Here is a 27,178-nt window from a genome sequence, read left to right on the forward strand (position 1 = left end):
TGCTCGGTGCAGCTCGCGAGCCGGCGGCTTGGCAGAACGAGGGGCTCCTCGGCGCGCCTGCGAACCTCAGTGCGTGGACTGTCGCCGCCGCCCCGCGCGCCGAGACCCGCCACCCCAGACCCCGACTCCTTTGGCTCGGCCCGCGCGCCCCAGGCCCGGCTCGGGCGGCGCGGCGGGAGGATGAGCGGCGGGCGGCGGAAGGAGGAGCCGTCTCAGCCGCAGCTGGCCAACGGGGCCCTCAAGGTGTCCGTGTGGAGCAAGGTGCTGCGGAGCGACGCGGCCTGGGACGACAAGGTGCGGAAGGCCCGGCGCGGGCGAGGGTGCGGGGGAGGGGGACGGGCCCGGGTCTTCCTCGGCCCGGCCGAGCGCGGCCGTGGGAGCAGAGAGCGGGTGCCGAGGGTGGTGGCGAGGGTGCCGGCGCACAGTGGGCGAGCGCGGGCCGGAGCGAGCGGGGCTCCCGTGGTCCCCCGCCGTCTACCCCGCGGGATCCGGAGTAGTTAGAGCTTCTGAAGACTGTGCGCGCCGTGCCGGGTGCGGAATCCCCGAAGTGTGTTTAGTTTGCACATTGGGAGGGGGGTGGTCCTGCCCTTGTTCGATTGGAGGAAAAGACGAGATGCCTCATGAGCTTAAGATTCGAGGGCCGGGGCCGAGACCACCTTAGGAGGGTGTCTGTTAGGAAGAAATGTCGCTAGACGTGGGTAAGAAGTGCTTGGGGACTTCAAGATGCTCTCGCTGGTCACCTTCAGAGGATCTGAGCGTGGACGCTTCCCACCCTTGCTCCATTCTGAGATCTCGAAGACTGTCACCATGCAGATAGTTTGAAAAGAATGTTTTATTTGGAATCCTTGCGTTGTTTGGAATGCTGAAGTTAGGCTTTCCTTCCTTCAGTTCCGTAGGGGGGGGATGGGAAGCACTTCCTGAAGGTGCCCTTGGCCTGCCCCCAGCCCTGCCCAGCTCTTGCAAAACCTGCAGTGTCTTCGTGATCTGCTGTGTCATTTTCTTTTTTTTTTTTCTTCTTCTTCTCTGGTCCAAGGACTGGTGTTTGGAGTCCAGGGCAATTCGCACACCACTAGTGCTCTTTGCACACACGCCTAAAGCACTTCTCCGAACTCCCCACACCACCATACTTTCCTTCCTCGGTGGCTTTCTCAAAAGTCACTAAACAGAAAGGGTGGGTATTGAGGTTAATAGCCCCCCCCCCCCGGGGGGACGGGACGGGACTGTCTAGGACTTACCTGGGTCAGCTAAGGGTTACCTGTGGCCAGGACAACAGTGCCCATAGTCACTGCATTCATGAAACTTTTAAGAAGTAATGGTTTCTTTAGTCACCTAATGTCTAAATACGTTGTCTTTCACCACAGTTTAGAAGTGATGACATAACCGCTTATGGGGGCTGGAGAGATGGCTCACCAGTTTAGAGGAGAACTTACTTTTGCAGAGGACCTGGGTTTGATTCCCGGCACCCACATGGTGCTTCACAATGATCTGTAACTCCATTTCCAAGGAATCCAAAAGCCCTCCTTCTCCATCCAGCGTTCATGGGCAGCAGGCACATATGCAGCGCACATGCATATATTCAGGCAAATACATACCAAATAAAAGGAACAAATCAAAAAAGAACCACATATAAACTGGACCTAGTGGTACACATCTTTAATCCAGCACTCCCCAGCCCAGGCCTGGTTCAGATAGCAGGTTCCAGGCCAAGCAGAGCTATATAGTGACACTGTCTTAGAAAGAAAAAAGATAGAAAAGGTAATAAGCTGTTGTTTCTTCACATAACTGTCCTGTGGCAGCCACTCCAGATAATACATACATCTTGTCTCTTTTATAGGATGAATTTTTAGACGTCATCTACTGGTTCCGACAGATCATTGCTGTGGTCTTGGGTGTCATTTGGGGCATTTTGCCCTTGCGAGGCTTCTTGGGAATAGCAGGGTAAGTCTTGGGTATTTCACATTTTTGAAGTTTTGTCTGAGATAGGATCTCTCTGGAACTTAGCACTTGGAGTAGTTCTGCCTCGGCCTAATAAGTGCTGGGATTAGAAGCAAGCGACTATGCTTAGGATTCTCATTTCTGTTTATTTATTTATTTTTTTAAGATTTTTTTTTTTTTTTTAGGGACAGGGTCTCATGTAGCCCAGGTTGCCCTTTAAACTTCTGATCCTCTTGCCCCCACTTCCCAGATGCTTACAGGCATGTGTCTACATGCTTGGCTCGTGGTTTCTTTTCAAATAGAGGCTCTGTTTTCCTCTTATGACTATATCATGTGCATCTGATTACTAAAGCAAAAATGTCAGCATTAGCACTCCTAGGCCTGGTGCAGTGTTCCTTAGCTCTCAGGCCCAGGAGCATCCCATGTCAGGCTGTTGTCCTGAAGACTGGGCCAGTTTATTCATTCCATGGGTCTAATGTGACTCTTTGCAAGTGGTTGGCAACAGTATTCTTAGTTGTGGCCTGACCTTGGTACCTGTGGGAGTTGAGGAAATAGAGGAGCTTTGTAGTTGACCTTTTTTATGCTTTGCGTTTTGCTGATGTACCAACTCTTGGCTTTGGCAGGAGTTATTTTCAGGTCCCTGCGTTTTAAAAGCGCCACCTTCACTCCTTGGCCTGGCACATTTTGTTTCACTCCTGGCCAGTGGCAACATCCTTGGCACCTGCTCATGCATGGTTCACTTATTGAGTCACTGAAAGAAAGCCTGTACTCGTGAAACTGCACCTAAAAGGCTTAAACTCATAAGTAGGAACTGTGAGCAAGCTCTTCTGGAAGTGAGGAGGCTAGAGAGTGAGGAGTAGTGTGTTTCAGAAACAGATTGGGATAATCTCTTGGACAGTAGTGCACACAAAAGAAATATATAGTAGCCTCTACTGTTGACAGGATCTGTTCCAGGACCCTCAGTGGATACCCACAACTAACTAATTACATATCTCTGATAAAGTTTAAATTATAAATGAGAAGGTGGGCATGATGGTGCATGCCTGTAATCTTTGTGCTGAGACAGGAGGCTCCCCGTGAGTTACCAACTGTGCTACATAGTGAATTCCTGGCCAGTCAGCGAGGGATATGGAATAAGACTGTCTCAAAAAACCAGTTTAGGTGGTGGTGGTGGTACAGGTGGTACAGGTGCAGCGCACGCCTTTATTCCCAGCACTCAGGAGGCAGAGGCAGGCGGATCTCTTGAGTTCAAGGACAGCCTGGTCTGCAGCGAGAGTTCTAAGACAGCCAGGGCTACACAGAGAAACCCTGTCTCAAAATATAAACAAAACAAAACAAAAAACATTTTAAAAAATTACAAATTAAGCACCATGAGAGATTAACAACAGTAACTAGTAAAATATATCGATATACTGTAATAAAATTGCATGGTCCTTTCCTTTGTCTCAAAATACCTAATAATTTTATACTACTCCTGCTAGTGATAATGTGAGATATTTAAGGAAAGTAGTTCATGGCTTCTATGGTGTATCCAGATTGCTAGCATTGCTATTCTCTGATTTTGAGGCCATTACTAAGGCCAGGGTTTGAGCACAAGCACCGATACTGTTAACAGGTCTGATAGCCAAGCCACTGCCGTTGACTAACAGGTAGGGAGCGTATACAGCATAGAGGTGCTGACTGAGGGGTGGTGCGGTGAAGCAGGGCTGCATGAGGTTTCACACACTGCCTGGAGCAGCCTGGAGTTGAAAATTGTGCATTTTACTTACATGGCACATGTTTATTTCTGGAACTTCCCATTTGTCCCTGTTGATGGTGGATAACTGAAACCACACAAAAACTGAGTAAGAATGAACTACTATTCGATGCCCCTTAACTAAAAGCTTTTCTACATTGTTTTATACTGAGCAAGGCATCATTGTACAAGGAAACCATTAAGAGTCCATGCTGTGCGTGATCTTTTTGTTGTTTTTTGTTTTTTGGGACAGGGTTTCCCTGTGTAACAGTCCTGGCTGTCCTGGAACTTGCTTTGCAGACCAGGCTGGCCTTGAACTCAGAGATCTGACTGCCTCTGCCTCCTGAGTGCTGGGATTAAAGTCAAGCACCACCACTGTCTGGCTTGCTGGGCATGATCTTAACAGAGTGGAGACGTAAGACTGGTTGGCCTAGGGTTCATACAGTTCTGCCTAGGTAGGACAAGGTGTGAGGATGGAGTGACTAAAGACAGTCCCCTTATTTGAGCTAAGAAAAAGGCAGATAAAGAGTAATGCCAGAGGAAGAGGAGGTTGTCCTAAAGACCAAGTTCTCATCTTTCAAGGCCACCAGTGTAGGGGAGGGATGGTGCTAATTCAGAGCCCCTGCACCTATCAGATCTTACAAGATTTTCCCCTTTGGTGTGTGGTGCATGAGTGTGCCATGTATTGCATTTAGAGGCCACAGCAGGATGCCGGTGTCTTCCTCTATTGCCTCGTGCAGTGTTGCCCTTGTGACACAGCCTCTCACTGGGCCAGCTCACGATCCCAAGTTAGTCCGGCTTGCCAGCTGGCCCTCGGGGTCTGCTTGTCTGTGACCCCCAATACTGGAGTAACAAGCATATATTGCCATGGCTTTTTATGTGGGTGGTAGGGATTTGAACTCAGGTCCTCATTGTGGGGGCATTCTGCACAAAGGACTCAATGGAACAAGACCCCTTCGGGGTCACTCATGTTTGTAGGACCAGTGCTCTTAGTCACTGAGCTGTAGCATGAATCTTAAAAGTTCTTATTAATAAAATCAAACCTGAGCCAGGTATTGGGGTCAATGCTGGAAGATCAGAGAGACAGAACAAGCCACAGCTGCCTCACCTCACCAGTTCCTCAGCTGATCCTGTTTCCTCAGACTGGAAGCCTCTTGAGTCCTCATCCAGAATGGGTCTCAGCTGAATTGTAGCTCAAAAGCCTAAAAGCTTAACCAGCCAAATGCTTCTAGTTTCTGGTCTTCACACCTTATATATCTTTCTGTTTTTGCCATCACTCCCTGGGATTAAAGGCTGGCTTTCTGGGATTAAAGGCGTGTCACCATGCCTGGCCATTTCCAATGTGGCCCTGAACTCAGAGATCCAGAGGGAGTTCTACCTCTGGAGTGCTAGGATTAAAGGTGTGAGTGCCACCATTTTCTAGCCTTTGTATCTAGTGGCTGTTCTGTCTCTGACCCCAGATAAGTTTATTAGGGTGCACAATATTTTGGGGAACACAATACCACCACACTGAGCTATTTCCGCAACCATTAAAACCTTTTTTTTCCCCCAAGGCAGGGTTTCTCTGTGTAGTTTTGGTGCCTGTCCTGGATCTCACTCTGTAGACCAGGCTGGCCTCGAACTCACAGAGATCCACCTGGCTCTGCCTCCGAGTGCTGGGATTAAAGGCGTGGGCCACCACCGCCTGGCTGAGGCTGTATGATCTTGGGTTTACCTAAAATCAGTTTCCTCATCAGTAAAATGGGGACCAGGAGTGACAGGTGAATTAAGTAGGATGATTAAATAAATTGCTAAGTGCAGACTTCAGTTCATCAGGCATCCCATGAGTCAGTTCGCTGCTATTGCTATTGTTGTGTGATTAGATTTATAAAAAGTGGTAAAATGTGGCTGAGAGAACACGAACCTGAGTGTACTTTAGACTGGCTTGCCCAGTGTGGGGCACTACTATCCCACAGTTGCTCGTTTCTGGGATTCAGTCCCACACTGTCACCACAGCCAGTTTTCCCTCCGGACAAACCCTATCTTCCTTTGGGTTGGCACTTTGCCCCTGCTGTTGGACAGACCAAGAACCTTGGTTTCGTTTGTTGCCATAACCCTTCCCCAACTTCCCTTGCTTTAGGCATGACTTCCTGGTGCTCATTTCTATGAATTTCTCTCCTCTCTCCAGTAACTGTAAGCTGCCCTCTGTCCAAGTCCTGTCTTGCTTTATTTCATTCTGTTGTGGCCATCAGTTAGCATCAGATACAGTAAAACTCCTGTTTCCTGATTAGTCATTTGCCCGAGAACTGGCTGACAGGCTATTCTGTCTACTAAGGTTTTGCATTGAAGACCCACCTCTGGGTCTCTCAGCTCAGCACATGATTAATATGTACTCAGTTAATGCTTTGAACTTTTTTTAAACTGGTGTTTTCATTTATATGTATATATTACATGCGTTTATTTTGTGTGTATGAGGGGAACACCCATGTAAAGTGAGAAGACAACTCGGAGTTGGTTCTCTCTATCACGTGGCCTCAGTGATTGGACTCAGGTTGGCAGGCCCTTAGCTACTGGGACAGGGTCTCACTGTATTATTACCCAGGCTGCTTTGGACTCCTGCATATACCCCCTCCAAATACCAGAACGGCCTTGAACACTTTATCTTGTTTCCACCTCTCAAATGCTGGGTTTACAGGCATATGCCAGCCATAGCTCACCCTGTGGCTTTTGGGATCTTGCTCTATAGCTAGGCTGGCCTCGAGTTGGGACCCAACCCTTTTCATAATCTTCTGTCACCCCAGTCACCGTGTGAATGTGTTGACATCTTTGTAACTCTCTTCCTCATTTCTATAACAGAGTGGTCCTCATCCTGGAAGCTCAGTCAGTGTGAGACCCTAGTCCTCTCTGTACCCTGCCTCTCACCTCACCTTTATGAAAGGTAGTGCTATGTTAGCTTTCTTCTTGTTGCCCCAGTTCTGACTCCATGGTCCTTCACCAGGGCAGCTTGTTATCATTGTGGGTTGGGTTGGTTTGATTTTTTCAGTGTTTTTCCCCATTTTTCAGTGCTACACATTATTTCTCTGTGTAACAGTCCTGGTTATCCTGTAACTCACTTTGTAAACCAGACTGGCCTCAAACTCACGGAGATCCACTTTAGCACCACCACCCAGCGTTGTTTTTTGTTTTTGTTTTTGTTTTTTTTTGTTTTGTTTTGTTTTAAAGATTTATTTATTTATTATGTATACAGAAGAGGGTGCCAGATCTCATTATAGGTGTTTGTGAGCCACCATGTGGGTACTGGGAATTGAACTCAGGACCTCTGGAAGAACAGTTGGTGCTCTTAACCTCTGAGTCATCTCTCCAGCCCTTGTTTTTGTTTTTAATGTATGTGGATGTTCTGTCTGCATGTACATCTGTCTGTCCAGGCTGGCCTTGAACTTCAGCTCTCCTTCTTGCCTCAGCCTCCCAAGTGCTGGATTACAGACATGAGTGACCATGCCCAGCATCACCTTATTGTCTGAGCCTTCCAGTATCAGTAAGTCAGCCTGTTCAAAATAAAAGTCCTTTTGGGAAGAGGACGTGGCAAGACTTGGCCCAGTGCCAAGATTTCTGGCAGGAGAATAGGATGTGGCTACAACATAGTTGAGAACTGTTTCCTGTGAAATCCAAGAACTGTTGCACTCCCAGACCATTGGGTTTAAAAAGCCTTCAGAACTAATTTCCTCTTCTGTGACATGCTCATCCCTAAAATGCCTTTGCTCTTAAGTCCTGAGACATTAGTAACGGGTGTAAAGCAGACTTCCCAATTCCTATCCTTTTACTCGAGAAACGTATAAACCAGATTGTGAAGCCTCTCACCTCCCGGATACTAATGATTCCCTTACGTCAGTCTATGTTTTACTCTTTGGAAACAGTCTGCATCCCACCCCCCACCCCCCACCCCCACCCCCCGCATCCCACTCCCCACCCCCAACCTTTCTGCTCATGTATTCCAATCCCTGCATCAGCTCAGTACATCATAGGAGTCAGAGCCTGTCATAAAAGTTTGAACTTGATTCCCGTTGCTGTTCTTGGCCACCTAGTAGATGGTAAGCTGAAGGCAAGGGGTGTGTTCATCGAGTCAGTCACAAGCAGTAGGAGTTTGTGAATGCCTCCTTCTAGGAATTGTGTGGAGAGAGACAGTGTGTTCCTGCTTTACCAGGCTATTAAGCAATTAAACGTGTCTGTCCCCTGTCCAGCACTCAGGTGGAGCTGTGTTGAGGCTCATGGCTGGTGTAGGTCCTGTTTGAGGTGGCATTGAGTTCCAGGCCTGCCAAGGCTACATAGTGAGACCCTATCTCAAAAGAAAAAAAGTAGATTGAAGAATTGGGGGCAGTGCTAGGAATGGAACCCAAAGCTTTGTGTGTGCTAGACAAGTGCTCTGCCATTGAGACCCCTGCCCCATGCTTTAAATATTTTAGCAGATGCTTTTTACCAAAAGTAGTTGTTCCTTCCTTAAATCTCCAACTTAGTCAGGTGGGCAGTTCCACTGAAGGTCTAGACATTTCTGTGTATTTCATTCACCCCTTCCACCATAATAACTATCCAAGCAACCCCCCACCCCCGCCCCCGCCCCATTTTACAGATGAGGGAGCTGAGGTCCCTCTAGAGCCTTTCTCTCTAGGTCATCCCCTGCCTGGGTCGGGGACAACAATCACATAAGCAAAGAATAAACTGGAACTCGGGGCTGGGACTCCTAACAGGGCTGGGAAGGCTTGCAGCTTTGAAGTTTACAGTTTATGTTTGCCGTATGTTCTCCCCTCACTCCAGATTCTGCCTGATCAATGCAGGAGTCCTGTATCTCTACTTCAGCAACTACCTACAAATCGATGAGGAGGAATATGGTGGCACATGGGAGCTCACCAAAGAAGGGTTTATGACTTCGTTTGCCTTGTTCATGGTATGTGTGGCTGGTGGTTTTACAACAGTGTCTCTTCATTTTAGGAGATGTTGGTCATTCAGGGATCACACTAGGTGACTTAGGCTATGTGGTTGAGCTACTGGTTTTTGTTTGTTTTTTGTTTTCAATCAGGGTTTCTCTGTGTAGCTTTGGAGCCTGTCCTGGATCTCGCTCTGTAGACCAGGCCAGCCTCAAACTCACAGAGATCCGCCTGACTCTGCCTCCCAAGTGCTGGGATTAAAGGCTGCGCCACCACTGCTTGACCCCCTCAAGCATGTCCTCTAAAAGATGTGGACTGCAGTTCTGTACACTTGTGGAAATCCAAGGCCCGCTGTCAACTACATATTAGAAACTGGGAAATTTTTTTTTTTTTTTTTGGTTTTTCGAGACAGGGTTTCTCTGTGTAGCTTTGCGCCTTTCCTGGAGCTCACTTGGTAGCCCAGGCTGGCCTCGAACTCACAGAGATCCGCCTGGCTCTGCCTCCCGAGTGCTGGGATTAAAGGCGTGCGCCACCAACGCCCGGCTCTTTTTTTTTTAAATACCACCACCACCACCCCCTTTTTTTTTTTTTTAAGATTTATTATGTATGCAATGTTCTGTCTGCATATATGCTTAGACACCAGAAGAGGGCACCAGATCTCATTTTAGGTGGTTGTGAGCCACCATATGGTTGCTGGGAACAGAACTCAGGACCTCTGGAAGAGCAGTCAGTGCTCTTAACCTCTGAGCCATCTTTCCAACCTGGGAAATGTTTTAATACATACTTGTGGAGCTGGGTGTGGTCATCCACAGCTGTAATACCAGCAAAGTGGATTATAAGTTTGAATTCAGACTGAAGTACATAGAGAGACCTTGTCCCAAAAGAAAGGAAAAAAACAAAAATGTAGATAGATATGTATATATAAAATAAGCACATTATTCCTGATAGGATAAAGTAAACCACTCACATGGCTGTCATCTGAAATGTAAAATGTTTACTATCCATACAGTAAAATGTACTTTCTGTGGTATTGTAGTATAGGTGAACCTTGAAAACATTACGCTAAGTCCTTCCAGACATAAAAGGCTGCATGATTGCCCTTAGTGAAATGTCCAGAACACACAGGGCCATCGGGACAGAAAGTAGGTTAGTGATCACCAGCAGCTGAGGGCAAGGAGGGATGGGAAATAAGTGGCCATGGGAACAGGCCTTCTCTTTGGTGTGATGTTTTGGGATTGATGATTCTTATTCTTTATAAATACCCTAAAGCCTCAGAATTATGCACTGCCATTTTCATATGGGGGTGGCTGTGTTGATCAGGTGACAACATAAACATTGTGTGTGTCTCCTTTAGGTCATTTGGATCATCTTTTACACTGCCATCCACTACGACTGACGGCCTTTGCTCCCATCTCTACTGTCCAGTCCAAAGGACCCTTTTATTAGAGCACAGATACACGCTTGTTGGGGCACTCATGCCACACGGAACTGAGAAGACCCATGTCTCTTGGATTTAGAATCAGCGTGTTGGGCATCGGCGTTTTCTGCAAGGGTTGTGAAACTTTTCAAAGAACCATCTGCCTTTGGGGAAGCATTTCTGAATTTGTCCATCATCAACCATTTTTCTTGGATACCATCATGTAACAGCTGTTTGCCAAGTGGAGCTGCTGTTTAATCTAATGCGCCTCTGGATCCGGATGAAACATTAAATTGTCTTCCTTAGTTCTCCGTCAGGTGTACAGTTTTTAAACTATCAGTGGCATCTCAAGTCTTCTGAAAACACCATGTGCGTGATCCGTAGCGCAGTATGGGCAGCCATCTAATAGGTTTCCACTGTAGAGTGTTTTCGGATACTTGAATAAACAAGTCTCACTGAAAGCAATGGTGTGCCTGGTAAACTAAAGCCTTGCCTGCCTGCTCACCGGGACCTCAGAACCCAGTCGGGGTATTGGGCAGAGCCCCACTTTGCTCTTCTCCCTCTCAGCTCCCATAGCAGCTTCGGCCAGGCCTCTTTCTCCTTTGGGTTGTCAGTTGGTGAGGGTCATTGCCTTGGCTTGAACATTGCAGAGGGCTCTACCACCTGATGGCCCGGCCCAGCCCCAAGATGGCTGACTGGTCTACAGTGGGAGACTTAATCGCTGTCATTTTGTGTTTGACCACCAGATGGCAAGACGGGTCTGACTGGGCTATGTGTGGGTGAACACTGAGTAGAGATCTGAGAGCCTGGCTAAGATGACTTGCTGTGAGGGATCATGGGAAGATCTAGACTGTTGGTCTTGCTCTGCTTGGGGAAGAGGTGGGGGCCGCTGTGGTAAGCTCAGATGCTCTGCTTCTCTGCTTTCTGACCATCCTACTGTCTGGGATGTGTGTGCATTCTGAAGAGGCTTGTGAGTGTCCCTAATATTTTTTTTCTCTCCTTCATGCTAGTGGTGATCTCTGCCTTTAGTGGGGTTGATTAGCAGTCATAATGGGGGAAGGGACTCCACAGTCGTGCTGGACATCCCTCTCAGGAACTGACTTACCAAACCTTAGCAGTAATTTACTCTCTGTAGGGGCCTGGCCCTGCTTTGAATTGCGATACACATGGACCAGAGGTTGTAGGCAGAGTTCGAGGCCTTGGGAGGAGATAAATGACTTCTTATCCTCTAGAGAGGAAAGAGCGGAAGGCCCAGGTGGGACCCGGGATGTGCCTGTGTCCCAGCCACCCTCTGCATTCCCAGCCTTGCCTCTGGGGTCTCCGTCAGGTTTGCCCGATCTGGAGTCCTAGGTGACGACACAGCCTCGGTTCCCCTTTGACTTCTGCTTGGCCTAGGCGTCATCCAAGGGGTTATCCTCAGTCAGGCTGATGTAGGAGCTGAGGGATTCCCGGAGGCCCTCACTGAGAGGAGATGCCTCCCCACTGGCAGGCGCTTCCAAAAACAGGCTACTGTGGATGGGACAAAGCGGGTAAGGAGCCACCTCTGTTTGCCGCACAGTTCACTACCCTCAGACCAGCACCACATTACTCCTGCTGACAAACTCATTTCCTAACTGATCTAACTCCATCTTGACCTCCCTACTCAGGACTCTTGACCCACTCACTCCAACCTTCCTCTCACCCAGGCTGCCCCGAGGTCCGTGCCTACTTTTTCCCTGACACTGCTCAAGTCTGGGCGGGCTCTAGAAGGTATCCGTTCTGGGTTGGGAGCCCAAGTTTTGTTCTGTCTTAATGTTCCCAGGACTCCCTTACCTGTCCAGCTCTTTCCAGTTGAGTAATGTCGACTGCACAGTCACAGGGAGAGGTAGATCTTTGCTAGGTAGCGGGCCAAGCTTCTGCAGGACGCAGGGCTCCTTGAGGACACAGCAGATGTCATCTGCCAGCTCTGTGGAAGAGACCCAAACCCTTGCTGTACCTGCCCTGGCAGCTTTCTGTGCTTGGCACGTTGGGGACATGGTCACCAAAACATAATAGGAAGGGAAGTCTCAAGCTGTTGGTCTCAAAGGCTGTGATGTAGAAGTTCGGCTGGGGCTAAGTTATGTGACACTTAGTTCGGTGTGAAACTGAAGAAAAGCAAGCGGAGTGGCCAGCCTGTGGCCCCATCAGATCTGCTGTGGAGAAGCAACTTGTAGAAATCCCCAGTCAACTTTCTCAAGAGGTTTTCCCTTTTTTTTTTTTTTTTTTTTTTAACTGTTTTTGTTTGTTACTGGCTTTGTTTTCTGAGACAGGGTTTCTCTGTGTAGCCCTGGCTGTCCTGGAACTCACTTTGTAGACCAGGCTGTCCCCAAACTCAGAGATGCCTCTGCCTCCCCAGTGCTGGGATGAAAGGCGTGCGCCACCACTGCCCAGTGAGGTTCCTTTGTCTCCTTGACACTGCCTTGGTTACAGGGCGGGCACCAGAAATGCTAAAGATTGCATTGCACCCAGGAACAGCACATCTGATTCTGGAAGAAAACTGTTGTAGGGCACTTTGATTCGGGACCACCACCATGGTGGTGAGATTTGGCCAAGCTCACAGCTGGCTTCTAGTCAGTTCTTTGTCAGCATGGGTTGGAGAGCACTCTCACCCATGTCTTAGCATGGGGCTGCATGAGGACAGAAAGAGGACATGCCTCTTCTGTCTGGGTAGCCCCAGCAGGTTCTAAGGGCAAAACTGACTACCTCCGAGGCCCCTCATCTAGTTTACTGTGGAAGCAAAAAGAAAAAAAGTCATACCAGAGTAATGGTCCACCAGGTCCTGGAGTGAGGGGAAGGTGAGGCGTGGTGAGATGTACAGCCAGCCATTGTCAAGGCGCTGTATCCTGTAGTGTCTGATCCGGTCCCAAGATGCAGGGCGGCTGAGTCGGATGGACAGGGAATAGCAGCCTGAGGAGGAAAGGATCCAGGGATACATCTAAGGCCCTGCTGGAGACCCAGCCCCACCCAGGTTAGAAGAAGAAAAAAAATAATGATCATAGTCCAGCCTTCAGAGAGGTAGGGCAAAGATTATTGGTTGTAATAGATCGGATCCTATGATCCTTAGGATGGGTGAGGTGTAAGTGAGCGTTCATACTGGCTGTGTAGATAAGACTCAGGTGGCAGAAGGATTGGAATGTGAAAATGTCAAGTAGAGGGCAGCATGGCCATAGAGAAAAAGCCACTTTGGAAACAGGTCGGTGATAACAGGGAAGTTACCTTCACACCCAGCAGTCCCATCTCAAACACGGGAGAAAAACAGAAGTGCTTTCAATAGATGCCACATCCACAGACAGCCTGCCTGAGCTCAGTGGTAGAGCACTGGCCTAGCATGGCACTACTTGGTGTGAGGTAGTCCCATTGCCTCTCACAAAGTCGGATGGTGCCTTATGGAATGCAGTGCTAATTATGTAGCATAGACTGGTGGCACATACATGTAATCTCAGCATGTGGGAGGTGGAGGCAGGAGGATAACATTCAAGGCCCTCCTTGGTTACATGGTGAGTTTGAGGCCAACCTCAGCTGTGTGAGACCATCCAAAAAAAAAAAAAAAAAAAAAGTAAAAGAATGAGCCGCAGCTAGCCACGGAGTGCATTCAGGAAGACTATTTAAAATTCAGAAACAGCCAAGGGTGTTGGAGATGCAGTTGCTGAAGGCCGGCCTGGTCTGTAGCCAGGCTAGTCAGGGCTACAGCGGGACTCTCAAAAATAAACTAAAGCCAGTCGTGAGGAACTGCTGTTCTCTCCCAGTTCCAAGACCTCTGTTTTATAATGCAGGCTGCCTGGGTTTCAGTCTCACACAGCCAGTCTGTGGTACCCCTGCCACTGTGCCCCCAGCCCTATTGCTAAGGCACACCACCTGACCACACAGTGGTTTTTTTTTGTTTTAACTGTGTGAAGGGGGCTAACAATTACCCTGATCTCAACAGCTGTGAGCATTCAGGTGGTGAACCATGTTTGGCATGCAGCAAGCACCCGTAAGTATTTCCTGTGTCCCTGCTGCTTCTTTGTGGTAGTTTGAATAGCAGTGGCCCCCATAGGCTCATATATTTGAATGCTTGGTCATTAGGGAGTGGCACTATTAGGTTTTACCTTGTTAGGGTAGGTGTGGCCTTGGTGGGGGTGTGTCACTGGGGCTGGGTTTCAAGTACTCAAGCCAGGCCCAGAGTCTCTTCCTGCTGCCTCCCAATCCAGCTGTAGAATTCTTAGCCACCTGCCTCTCCAGCACCATGTCTGCCTGCACACTGACATGCTTCCTGCCATGACAATAATGGACTGAACCTCTGACCCTGTAAGCCAGCCCCAATTAAATGTTTTCCTCTATAAGAGCTGCCGTGGTCGTGGTGGCTCTTCACAGCAATAGAAACCCTAAGACATCCGTTTATGCAGAACATTCTACCTGCAAGAGGCATGCCTTCCTTTAAAGAAGGAAGACTCATCCGGCGGTGGTGGCGCACGCCTTTAATCCCAGCACTTGGGAGGCAGAGGCAGGTGGATCTCTGTGAGTTCGAAGCCAGCCTGGTCTACAGAGCAAGATCCGGGACAGGCACCAAAGCTACACAGAGAAACCCTGTCTCGGAAAAACGGGGTGGGGGGGAGGAAGGAAGCCTCCTGAGGGATGGCTCTGATTTATCCTACCATCTTCCTGTCTTCGTATACAACCCTGACCTGTCCATCCCTCGCTAAGCCCCAGACTCTCGAGTCTCTGACTGCTTCCTCTCACACTGTCTTGACTTGGGTCTGAAATGCCTTCACAAAGCCCTGCACGAGGGCTCAGCCTTTTCCCAGCAAGCTTTTCCGTTCTCTGGCTGCCACAAAGCGAGCAGCTTTTTTCCACATTCTTTCCCCGTGAGGCAAATAACCTTGTTGCCACAGCGCAAAAAGCAACTGGGCCAGCTGACTGCCAGCAGAAGCCTGAACCACAAGCCAAGATACTGGCGACATTCGGAGCACACCTGCGATCTGGCCACATCTCAACCGGAGAGAGCTTGTGACTGCTTCCTCTATGGCTTCCCACTTGCAGTTTGTCACATGCAAAGTCACTCTCTTTGGAGCCCTCTCTTCACATTTATAAGCAAAGTCCTCATCATCTTTGAAAGGCTTTGCAGAATCCGACCTCTCCTTGGACCTGTTCAGCCCCACTGGCTCTAGACTGAAGCCCTTCCTCAGGGCACAGGTACACTTACCCACAGACACCCTCATCTCCGCTTCAATGTGCTGGGCATTTATCTGTTCACTGTCCGCCTTGCCCCTGGGACTATGGCTGGGCCTTGCTTTTTATACCTTGGATCTTGGGTGTCCTATGGGTTGACTAATTGGTTGGTTTCTTGACAGAAACTCAGTATGTAGCTGAATCTGGCCTTGAACTGTGATCCCCCTGCCTCAGTCTCCCAGTGCTAGAATTATAGTGGGCCACTTGAAGACTTAACTACCCTTGCATTTCTTGTAGAAAACACACATTGAACACTTGCCCCCTACTGGCCATGGGTCTAGAGGGCCCTTCAGAGCCAGACCCTTGCTGAGGGCAGAGTGCTTAGATGCACACAGGCCCAGCTGCCTGAATGGGTATGAGGGACCTGGGGGTGTGGGAGGCAAGTTTGGGCCCATCTTTTGCAGTCTGGTATTAAACATGGCCCCCTCCTTCCTGTCTGGAAGGCAGTTTGCTCCAGCTCTCATCTATCCTGCCTACCGAGGCAGACTCATTCATTTCTCCAACAAACATCTGCTGAGCCCCTACTACAATGCCAGACACAGGCCCAGACGTAGGTGTAAGGGACGGTAGACAGGAGCTGCTGCCAGCCCGTCTCCTCACGGGTTGTCCTCGGTGGGCCTCATGGAACAGTGAGCATCATTGTTCTCAGAGCACAGTTTTCAGTTTTGTTACAAGAAGTCAGTTCACCACAGTTGCCAGGGAGAACTGCTCAAGATGTCGTGGGAGTTTTGAAGAGCCACAGCCTGGGGAGGTGATCATGGCTCAGACCGTGAAGGACGAGTGTATATTTGCCCAGGGGAGAAGTGGGGGGGTGGGGCTGTCCAGGCTGTGGGACGATGTGTCAGGAAGTGATGGAAAAAATGAGGTGTATCCTTAGAGTACCTGGTAAGCAGGGAAGCTAGAGGGCTGAGAGGACGACCTTCCAGACCAAGGGCAGTGAGGGTGGCCCTGGACTCTAGGATGCTCTAGCAGGCTTACGGAGTCATGCCCAGAACTTCTAGAGTTGGGCATTCCAGTGGTGCTGGGAGAGGTAAGGGATGCCATCAGGGTCTGCCTGGGGGAAATGCCTGGCAAACCCTGCCTGCACTTCCTCCACTGAGGCCACCTAGGAGCCAACGGCCTAAGAGATGCTGACCCCTAGGCCCTGGGAGCCACAGTGTGGAAAGTGTGACTCAGCCACTCTGGGGAAGTGTTGACCACCCAAGAGTGGGCAGAGCTGAGCCCCTGGCTGGAGGAGCCACATCTTGCTCACTGATCTCCCTTACTGAGTCCAACAGAAAGGGGACAGGGTGACAGCCGGGGAGTGAAGGAATGCTGCTTGCTGGAGCCTGTCCTTAATCCTGGCACACTCTGGAGCAGTCCCGTGGCCTGGGCAGTCTCCAGGACCTCCTTCGTAAAGCAGTACTTCGGGGCCAACTCAAGCCTGGCTCTCCCCAGGCCTAGAACATGGCCAGGTAGGCTAGAGGGACTCGGAGCTGATGTGGAGGGTGGCTGAGAGGGTGTTCTTGAGAGCGCAGGGCTGCAGGCTTTCTTTGGTCCACACATAGGCTCCACCCCCACTGGAATCCCAGCCTCGGAGCTGCGCTGGACTCTGGGTCCAGGCTGATCCTGGACTACTCTACTTGGGTGGAGGCAGGAGGATCACAAGGCCTGCCTGAGCTACAGAATGAGTTCAAAGCCAGCCTGGACAACCTAGTAAGACACTGTCTCCAAAAGTATCTGAGGCTCTGGATTCGATACCCAGGACTGCAGAAAGAGGAGGAAAGATGATCCCACTGTCACCCAGTCAGTGGTTAGGACGTCATATGTGAGAAGATGCACAGGATATAACTGTCTGTCTCTCACTTCCTCCCTCCTTCCCTCCCTCCCTCCCACTGATCTACAGGCAACATGACTTCTCTATTTCTTCCTTCTGGATTTTCCTCTGTCACTTTGAAAGAACAGGGAACCACCCAGAGAAGGAGGCAGATGTGTGGCCTCTGCCCCCAGTAGGTCTGTGGTGGCGAGAGCCAACGCTGTCACCAAGTCCAGAGCATCCCAATGACTTCTGTGCATTAAGATCAGAGAACCAGCACTTTGACATTATCACTCAGGACTCTAGAACTAAGTATCAATTTTGGTTTTTGGCCCAGGAACCACAGAATAAAAAGTCAGTCACTTATTCAGGACATACTGATTTAAGCCGGGATTTCTTCTTCTACTTCACTACACACATGCCCTGTCTGTTGAAGAGTCTCACCCTAGGGCACTCCTTCCGATTCCAGATCCTAGGACGCATTCCTGACCAATTCAATCAGAAGCTCAAGCTTGGTGTGTAAGCATCTGTGTTGCAGACTTCTCCCAGATGATTCCAATGTACAGCTAAGATCCAGTTTCCTAAGCAAGCTCCCCAGGCCAGCAGTGTAAGAGAGGAGCATGTTCAGCCCCGAACTCAGACTTGGCATGCCAGGTGTGGGGTAGCAATGAACTAAAGTGACGTCTTTGCCCAGGCTACGCCCTTCAGCCTAAGCAGCGCTGTCCAAAGGAAGCCATGAGGAGAGGCTGCAGTCATGCCTGGGAGACAACCATTCTCCAAGGTCAGCACGGGAAGCTTTCGGTTCTTTTGGATATATAAGCTCAAAAGCCCCAGGGATCCTCCGTCCTGCTTCCCCAGTACTGAGATTACCAGCATGCACCACCTTGCCAGACTTCGTACGTGGGTGCTGGGGCTCAAACTCAGGACCCCACACTTACAAACACTTTCTGAGACCCCTTTGCCTTTACTGTTTTACTTGGTACCTTACTCTGTCCCTCTGGCTAGCCTGGAACTCACTCCAGCCCAGGTTGGTCTTGAATTTCTAGGTGATCCTCCTGCCTCTCCTTTTGAGAGCTCTATTGAGCTAGGGTCTCATGTTGAACGCATATGCCTCGAACTCTGTGTACCCGAAAGTGACTGAACGCCTGCTCCTCTGGGCGCTGTCTCCCAAGTGCTGGGATTACTGGCATGCACACAGTGCTCTGACTCAGGGTCTTCTGTTTCTGATGAGAGTTGCTTTCTGACTGACCCCCACTAGGTGCTGGGCGCAGAGATGCTAGTCCCAGAATTCCTGTGGATCCTTTCAGGTCCTTGAAGATCTTCACAGATCCCTCCTGGCATCTCCATGGATTTCCCTTGGATATGCTCCTTCTTAAGGAAGAGGGGAGAAAAATGGCCCAAGGGGTGGTCACTATGCCCTTGGGACTGGTCACTATGCCCTTGGGACTAGTCACTATACCCTCGGGACTGGTCACTATGCCCTTGGGACTGCACCAGGCCAGAGGTAGGGCGGGGTGGGGTGGCTAAGCACCGAGCACTTCCTGTGGCTTTTCTAGCTCACAACCGGTAGGTCTGCAGGGCTCCTGTCCCAGTCACCACCGGCACTGAGGTTTCCTGTTTGCAGCTGCTGCACCAGGGCCGCAGCCCTACCACCGTCCGCAGCCAGCCGAAGGGTGTTTCGGAGGGTGAGGGGTTGGTGTTTCTTGGAAATTAGCAAGAGAGGCGGGGGAAAGATTAATCTAGGAAGCTCCTGAGGGAAGTGCACGCAGGGTGGAGGTACAGAGCATGGACCGTGATAGCTCATCCAGTAAGCTCCATCAGGGCAGACGTAGGAGGTCTGTCTGCACGCCAGTGTCTCCTCCCTAGACAGTCGCTAGCACACGGTATTTGTGTGCCCTGAGGTCTTTCCTGGGTGCCTGACTTGTGATGAACATTTGCCAAGAGATCTTATCATGTCCTGTCTTGTGAAGGAGAAATCACCACTGCTGCTCAGAGTAAATCCCAGGTGGTTTTTGTTTGGTTGGTTTTTGCTTTGTGTTGATTTTCAAGACACGGTTTCTCTGTGTAGCCCTGGCTGTCTTGGAACTCACTCTGTAGACCAGGCTGACCTCGAACTCACAGAGATCCTCCTGCCTCTGCCTCCTGAGTGTTGGGATTAAAGGCTCAGCATCCCAGTTGTCACAATATAGACTCAGCTTGGATCCCTGCCCGTGGTTCACACCCACTTTGCTCTATTGTCCAGGGAGGGTCATGGAGGCAAGGTGACTCAACTCCAAGCCTAGGCATCCACTCCACAAAGTGGATTTACCTTGATTGCTCCAGGTAAACTGTCTTTCCTTTGCCCTCATAGCCTGGCTCCACCCAGGCCCTTTTATAGTCAGGGCCTGGCTGGACTCAAGAAACCTCCACTGCTAGGAATAGCAACACTCTGTCCTCTCTCCTGAGCCCGACTCTGGAGAGGTGTGTGGGATGGAGTTTACCTCTCCTGGTCTGGCTCTCTCTGATGAGGAAGGCCCCTCCGGGGTTTCCAGGCAACAAGAGCAGTTCCTCAGCTCTCTCCCTGCTCAGGCCCTCATACAGCCACCTGGTGGAGCACAGAGACAGACAGGGTGAGCTTGTGGGCTTGAATAGAATCCTTCTAGGAAAAGGGTTGAATATACCTCTGCACGACCTTGACAAGATCTTCCCTCCCTTACCCTCTGGCCTCCCTTGCCCTCTGGACCATGAAGAGCAGGCGTCAGAGGCTCAGAGACCCCCTTCAGCAGGCGTCAGAGGCTCAGAGACCCCCTTCAGCCTTGCTCTCGGGCTCCTGACTCCAGAGACTTTGGGGAACAGCCCTATGAAGACAGCCGCAGGCCGCCTTTGCCTGGAGACTTCATTGCCAAGTGTCTGGGAGGTAGTGGGTGAAGGAGGGGGGCCGGGAGGGGGGCACAGGCTGCCCCAGCCTCTGTCTTCCCCTCCCAGTCCTCCAGCCCCACTGCTGATCCACTCACCCTTGCCGGAAGTGCCCCTTGTCTCCCGCTTTGGGATGTCCTGTGCCTGTCCCTCTGTGACCCCTTCAGTGTGCTTGACATTTGATCCTGACCACCTTCCAAAGCCCCACCCCACACCTCCTCCTCTATGGGGCCTTCTCTGGTCTCCCAGGTCTCGTGGGCCAAGGTGAACAAGACATGACAGTTGTCTGCTGCTCTGAAGGGCAGGGCCCGGGCTCTGTTCAGCTTGTGGCTATGCATAAAGAGAACACTGTGGGAAGAGTGTAGGAAGGTCCTGGAGGTGGCCTGGGCCAGGTACTCACCCATGGGAGACTTTAGCCACATGCACACTGGGGATGTGATACTCTCTGCCCGAGACTTCCGATATGACCGTCCACCAATCTCCATCCCTGTGGAGAGGTCACAGAGGGCCACCTTCATTTGGAGTTTGTGAGTCCCTTCTCCCGACGGAACTTGCAGCACCTTTTCTACTCATTTCCCAGAATTCCTACACCAGTTAATCCAGGCTCCTCATTGGGTGAGGGCCTGGCAGGTAGCACGTGACCCAAGGCCTCCTGTTCCAAGGCCTGACCCCACTCCCTCTGTCCCTGTAGTGTGTCAGGCTGCCAGAAAGCCACCCGGAGACAAGCATGGTCACATGGGAGCCTTTCCACAGCGGCCCTGTGCCTCCCGCTGGTAGTGGAAGGGCCCCCTCTCCCACAGTGGGACCCCAGGACCCAGTGTTGTATGTGACTTACTCAGAGATGATGGTTAGTGGCTCCCCGAGTCTCAGAGACAGTCCAGCCTGCTCACCTGCTGGGAAGCTGCCCAGGGCCACAGCTGTCACCTTGCTTCTCTCTAGAGAGAGGGGGAAACACACCCTCTTGGTCAGTCCTCCCTCAAGGTGTGAGCTACTTGATTCTTGCCTTGGTCCGGCTCCCCTCATCCACCCCTCCCACAGGCACCCTGAAGCGGGGTGACTCTGGAGTCTGAAATGCTCCCAGAAGGCTCTACAGAACCTGGGAGAGCCCAGATAGCTTTGGGGGTTCCCAGGAGGGCCTTCAATATGTGTGGCTGGCGGAGCAGGTTCCTGGCCACGCCTCCCTGTACGCACAACTTCCACAGAGACTTTGAGGAAGGACTCCGCCGCTGGAACTAACCACCTGCAGGGCTGGGCTGTGGCTGAATGGGGCAGCACTTGTCTAGGATGTGCTAGGCCCTGGGTTCCATCCTTAGCCCATGACGAAACAGACACCCACTGCAGCTAGAAGCCCAGGTCAGCGTGGCTCTGCGTGGGCCTCTGAAAGGCAGTGGTGGGGCCACACAGTAGCTCTGAGGGTGGGGGTGGGGTGGAGGACTCAGGAAGGCTAACAGCTTGACCTGGGCCCCAGGAAGGAGACAGGAAGCAGGGTCTGCGAGCTGAGGCTAGCCGCCCTCTCCAGGGTGGGCTCTTCCGCACACACCTGACTCTGGTTTCCTTGTTACTCCTCCATCAGGCCCTGGAGAGATGCCCATGTGAACCGGCTCTGTGACTCTAGAGCACTGCGCACAGGCACGGGCTGGACTCCCAGTGGCCTATGTCCAGGGCAGTGAGGGAAGGCCTGTGCTGCCCCGAGAAGTGCCGCCAGAGGCTACTATTGCAGGCCTGACCAGGGCGAGTGCCCCACGGGAGCGTGTGACTAAGGGTCCTGCTAACCCTGACTGTACTCTGCACATCGGCCCCACTGGGGTCTTCGTCCATCATCACCTTGCTTCTTACTGGGCCCTCACCACTGCCCTGACGTCGGCGTGTCTAGTCATCTCTAGGCCCCGATGTGGCACTGAGCAAGGGGAGGGCGTAATTCCAACTCCATAGCACCCTGTTCCCAGACCCAGGCCGGAGAGGAGGGGAGGGTGAGGGGCTGGTTGACAGCTGCACCTCTCAACAAGGGCCCCCCCCAGCTTCCTGGGAGGCGAAGGTTCCAGTGGAGGAGGGATTGGCCTAGGTCCTGGAACCAGAGTGAAGCTAAGACACCAGTCACCCTAAAAATGGTCCTAAGGACTCAGAGGACATGAAGTCCAGTTGGGGGTGGGGCTCACACTTGCCTCCCACCAGCCCACCCAGTCCAACAATCCCTCCTAAGCTTGTGGGGCCTGCAAATGTCTGTTAAAAACCAATTCATGCCAGGCGGTGGGGGCACACGCCTTTAATCTCAGCACTCGGGAGGCAGAGCCAGGTGGGTCTCTGTGAGTTCGAGGCCAGCCTGGTCTACAGAGCGAGATCCAGGACAGGCTCCAAAACTACACAGAGAAACCCTGTCTCGAAAAACAAAAACAAAAACAAAAAAAAACCTAATTCACCTACCTCACCTCTATTTCCTTCCTCCTGTCCTTTCTCAGTAACGGTCCCCAAAAGAGAGACTTGCTTAGCACAAGGATTCAGGAGGCCAGGAAAAGCAGTCAAGGTCCACAGGAAGGGTTCTTTGTCCCTAAGGAGCTCCCAAAGTAGCAAGGTCCCACAGGACGCTTGGATGCTCTCTAGAGGGAGCTGAGACTCAGGAGTGGGGGAGGGGGAGGAGAAGGGTCTCTGCTGTAGGTAAGAAGGCACCCGTTCCCACCTCTGCCTCTTAAAAGGTTAGCGGAAGTCCTCCCAGCAGCAAGCTCTTCAGCTCTCAGGGTCTTGCTGCCCAGATCATGGGGTCCTGCAGCGGAGAATGCCTGATGCCTCCCTCCTATGGAGGTCTCTCTCCCATAAGCGTGGGACAAAGCTGCCTGTGAGGTTCCTGGCCCTCTCGAGAGCTGTGGTCTTGCATGCCCAGCAGGCACAGCTCCCCAGTGGCTCCTGCTGGCCCAAGTGGCCCATTTACTTTTCTTTACTTCAGAAAGGCTACTCCGACCCACCCCTCTGCACGCTCATCCCTGCAACAGTCACAGATCTAACAGGAGCGTCACTCATCATGATTCGGTGACTGTCTCTGTCGGGGACAGACCTGTCTTGTTGTGTCTTCAGCCTCTGTCACATGGCTTGGCACTTGGAAGAGGCTCAGTGAGCTTCAGATGGACCAGGCCTGGGGGGACACGGGGCTTCCAGACTAGCTAGTGAAAACTCACAGTCCTCTGGGACAAGGCAGCTCCATTGAGAAATGGCCTCCGTTCCTGGGAGACCGGGCGGAGGGAAGAAGAGCCCCCCTGAGCCCAGGTACATCTTCAGGCCCAGGATGACTCAGCAGCTGTCACCTGCTGCTAGCTGAGTGGAGGGTGTGGTTTTCGGGGCTCTTCCTGCAGGTCTCTCACTGCAGAAGAGGGGGCGCCCAGGGTGTCGGGGGCCCTGTGGGGGCTGGTACTGGGGAGATAAGAGGCTTGAGTGCAGAACAGGAAAAGAAACCCTGCCCCTTTAAGGGATCTGGGGGTTGGGGGCCAACAGTGTCTGCCAAGCCCGGACGTTCAGACATCTTGGCTCTGCCGTCTCTAGGGTGGGTTAGTCAATGCTCGCCGCACCCCTCGGAACAGTGCTGCTGGGTTTGGGTGATCTTGTTATCTGGGATGGTTAATCCTCTGGACCACCAGGGCTCCACACAGCATTTAGATAGTATCTGGTCAAACCAGTCTGGATATTTCTGGGAAGATAGTTTTCAAACAAGGCAAAACCCCACCCCCATTTGAAAGTACAGGTTCTTCTAGTGTAGCCCAGGCTATACATAAAGCCACAATTCTCTTCTCTTCACCTTCTAAATGAAGGAAGTACAGGCTCGAATAGCTGCAGCTAGCTTGATGCCCTCCTTCAAACGCATGTTGGCACATGTGCTGGGATGGGACCACAGGCCCCCTGTGCTGCCTAGCCACCCAGCCCTCTAACCCTGAGTGCCACCTCTAACCCCTTACATCTAAAGTTCTCAGCACTCCTGCAGGTTCAGCACAAGCTGGGAGCTTGTGGCTCACTGGGAAGGACAGTCATAGGCTCTCACTGAAGTCTGGGGTGGTGTTGGGGTTGTTGGCCGAAAACCCAGAGGTGGTGAGCTCTAGGTCTGTAGACCCACAGACATGACTTACCTGCTTGTGTGCACACAGCTCCTTGGACTGGCCCAGAGGAACTGGGGTTAGCGCTGGTGGACAGGCTTTTCCTTCTGCTGGGCAAACTTCCCATCATTCCTCAACAGACTCTCAGAAGCACACTGCTGAAAGAAACCTGAAAAGGATGCCGCTGTGGGGACACAGTCCATGGATCCCAACATGGACCCAGACACGTGGCTCTCACAGGAAAACGACCTGGTCCATCAGGGCCATCGAAAAGGCAGTATCCCCACAGCCAGTCTCTCAGGGCCTTGCAGGCATCACTGTGTTGGACTGACCAGCATAGATACCAGGCTGAGGCTGCGGCAAGTTGGAGGTGTTTTCCCTGTATCCCATCCTTCCCAGGACGTGATGGTGCTCCATTCAAGTCCTCTAGACCTTTTCCTGTGTCCCCTCTGGCGGGCCAGGCTGCCCTTTCCATCTCTTTGTGTCTGTCTGGATCCCAGCATTTCTCAGGAAGCTTCCTAGGACTTTTTGGCCCTTGCTGATCCTCCTTTGAACTCCTGTGGCCTGAAAACCATTCCTTCACCTAGGGTCACATTCTGCTGGGTGGTGGCGGGGACAGTGACAGGACACTGAGCTCTCTCCAGGCATGTCAGCGACCACAGCTAGGGTGAGAGATGGACCAGGAGGAGCCAGGGGACCTTGGGATGGGGGTCACATGCAGAGGTGACACTGAATACTTATTGGTGCCAAGAGCACTGGGTAAGATTGCTGGGAGTCTGTCAGTCCATGTGACATAGTGGTGACTTGCAAGGCTCTGAGGGACTGACTGGTCACTCCATTCTTGGTGTCCCCTTTCCTCATCTGAGAAGTGGGAATAACCACACCCAACACTTGGGCATGGTAGATAATGCCTGGGAAAGCCAGCCCTGGGAGCATACTTCCTTCCTGGTTTTGAATGTCCTGTTACAAACTCTGTTATTGTCTTGTGTTCTGTTTTTATGAGACTGTGAACTGAAGATTATGTTCCCTAGGTTCTCCCCAAACTCTTGGGCTCAGGTGATCCTCTTGCTTCATAGTCCTGTGATTGCCACCAGGCTCAGCTGGAACATGTGTTCAATCCACCGTCCCTACAGTCCATGCCCTGTCCTCAGCATTGAGAGGCCCACCGAAGGCACCCAACACACAGCAACAGAATGAACCCAAGTGAGTAGAGTGTTTGGCACAGTGTCTTGTCCTCAGACTAAGCAAACCTTGGTTTCTAGAGGAATGCTGCTTTTCCAGTACTATATTAAGTGTTTCCGTGAGGGGGGCTGGCTCTCTAATCCTTTCCAGATGATCTCATTGTTTTCAGCAGGGCAGGTATGATCTCACCTGTTTGGTTCTATTCAGCTGTCATTCACTGAGGTTGTGTTCTGTGCCCGGCACCACCAAGGGTTCACAGTTGGGAGGGGCAGCTCACAGAACAGCACAGGGACACAGTGGGCCCCTTCCTTGCTCTAGGGCCGAGTGCTGCTTGGATGAGGTGTTGTCCATCAGTGCCATGGGATGGCATCCATGTCCTGGAACAGTCCCCACTGAGAGGACCCAGTCTTGCAGGGAGGAGCACTCTTCTGCCCACCTGTCCTGCAGCCGTTTTATCACCTGGAGAAACAGTGCTCTTTGCTGCCTCCGTGCAGGACCTCAGAGTCCACAGCACAGCGCTCAGGAGGACCCGGCAGACTGGTCCCCCAGGGTTGGCTCTGGACAGCCCCTTCCTCCCAGACTTTGGGGACTGGACAGCCTTGGTGGTGGTGGTGGTGGTGGTGGTGGTGGTGGTGGTTCTGCTGCCTCCTGAGGGATGGGATTTGCTCACTACCAGGGCAATTCTCCCATTTCAGCTGGCCATGAGTATGAGGTTCAGGCCAAGTGTTTGGCTTTATGCCTGCCATGGGTAGCATGGGTGACTAACTCAGACCAGTCTCCTGTGATGAAGGATCATAATACTGATTCCACAGGGCTGAAGGAGGGATTGGAGGTGATCAACATCCTGGCTCTAGTTCAGCAAGACCATAATCTTTAGGACCCCTGGGCCATAAGGGACCTGCTCTTTCCTGGACACTTCTCCAGGACTCTGCCACTTTTCTTCCTGGTCTGGCCAAGGCCTGGTAAACTATTGGGGAAGATGAGGTCCAGACAGTGGCAGTGAGGCTGAGGATAAACAGGTGCTGGCCACATTTGCAGAAGAGATTAGATCATCTGTCACATGTCTGAGCAGCACATCCTCAACTAGAGGATGAGCTGCCTGCTGCTCAGGCAGAGACAGACGGTGCAGAGAGAGGATGGCCGTCTTCTCTTGGGATTTTGTGGATTCGGTTTTGTATCTGGGAACAGAACTCAGGGGCTCAGTGATCTCTACCCCCAGCCTTATTCCCTTTTCAAACTGAGAATCCCACCCTATGAGAGCTACTGAGGTGCTGCAGCTGTCTTTGGAGAATAGGGTCCTTTCCTTTGGTGACCTCTAAGACTGTGGCCCAGGAGAAGCTGACACTCCACATGGAAAGTGGGTAGCATAGAAGAGACCAGCAGAGGCAGGAGATCTTGGTAAAATGCAGGTCTTCTGGAGGCAGTCAGAGGGGAGAGCAGACTGGGTCTCTGAGGAACCCTGGAGACCTGTACAGCTGACTAGTCATCTTCCAGAAGTCTGACTACAAAGCTCACTCCCAGTCCCAGAGGAGACCGTTCTTCCTCATCTGTCCCAAGTCCGAGAGAAAACAAAGCGAGCGTACTTACGGGTTTGTCATGAGAAGTTTGGTGAGGACACTCGGCCGATTCACACACTGGCCGTCCGACAGGTCAGGCCTTCGTGCGCAGAGAGTTGTCACCTTAGATACTCGCGCGTTCAGATCTCAGCCCGGAGGATCACCAGAGGCGTTCGGAGTAAGCTGAGGTAGCTAAGCTTGTTAGTGGACAGGCGTCTCCATGATCCTGGGGCAGGAGCCCTTTGCCTCTCAGGGAAACCAGATCAGGCAGTCCTAACCAGCTCTGAGGGGCCAGAGAGTGAGGCCTGGGGGTTGGAGCCCCTTGTAGACACAGGTGCTCCTCCGCAGAGCTCTAGCTCCCAGCTGTAGCCGCTGTGGTTCTCACAACCCCACCGTCTCCCCGCCTCTGTTTCCTCTGACGGCATCGTCGGAGACCATGGAGGCACCACATTGCCCCTTTCCTGTT

At 51.6% G+C, this 27,178-nt stretch overlaps 2 protein-coding genes across 3 annotated transcripts; one reads left to right on the forward strand and one right to left on the reverse strand.

Moving 5' to 3' along the window:
- On the forward strand, positions 1-10,441 carry Rab5if (RAB5 interacting factor). Its single transcript, XM_028855572.2, has 4 exons — positions 1-294; positions 1,835-1,938; positions 8,459-8,588; positions 9,923-10,441. Exons 1-4 carry the CDS (start codon positions 181-183, stop codon positions 9,962-9,964), a joined length of 390 nt encoding a protein of 129 aa, XP_028711405.1. The 5' UTR covers positions 1-180; the 3' UTR covers positions 9,965-10,441.
- Positions 9,984-27,178, reverse strand: Sla2 (Src like adaptor 2). 2 transcript variants are annotated; one of them, XM_028855569.2, is made up of 9 exons: positions 26,744-27,178; positions 25,346-25,615; positions 24,008-24,143; positions 20,737-20,836; positions 20,302-20,388; positions 19,487-19,590; positions 12,761-12,910; positions 11,798-11,930; positions 9,984-11,494 (listed from the first exon to the last, which is right to left on the reverse strand). In XM_028855569.2, the coding sequence occupies exons 3-9, from the start codon at positions 24,102-24,104 to the stop codon at positions 11,377-11,379; spliced, it is 789 nt and encodes a 262-aa protein (XP_028711402.1). In that variant the 5' UTR covers positions 24,105-24,143; positions 25,346-25,615; positions 26,744-27,178; the 3' UTR covers positions 9,984-11,376. The 2 variants fall into 2 exon arrangements, with proteins under 2 accessions (XP_028711402.1, XP_037061269.1); XM_037205374.1 differs by lacking the exon at positions 25,346-25,615.

The sequence above is a fragment of the Peromyscus leucopus genome, chromosome 4, assembly GCF_004664715.2.
Source record: "Peromyscus leucopus breed LL Stock chromosome 4, UCI_PerLeu_2.1, whole genome shotgun sequence".
Taxonomy (NCBI): domain Eukaryota; kingdom Metazoa; phylum Chordata; class Mammalia; order Rodentia; family Cricetidae; genus Peromyscus; species Peromyscus leucopus.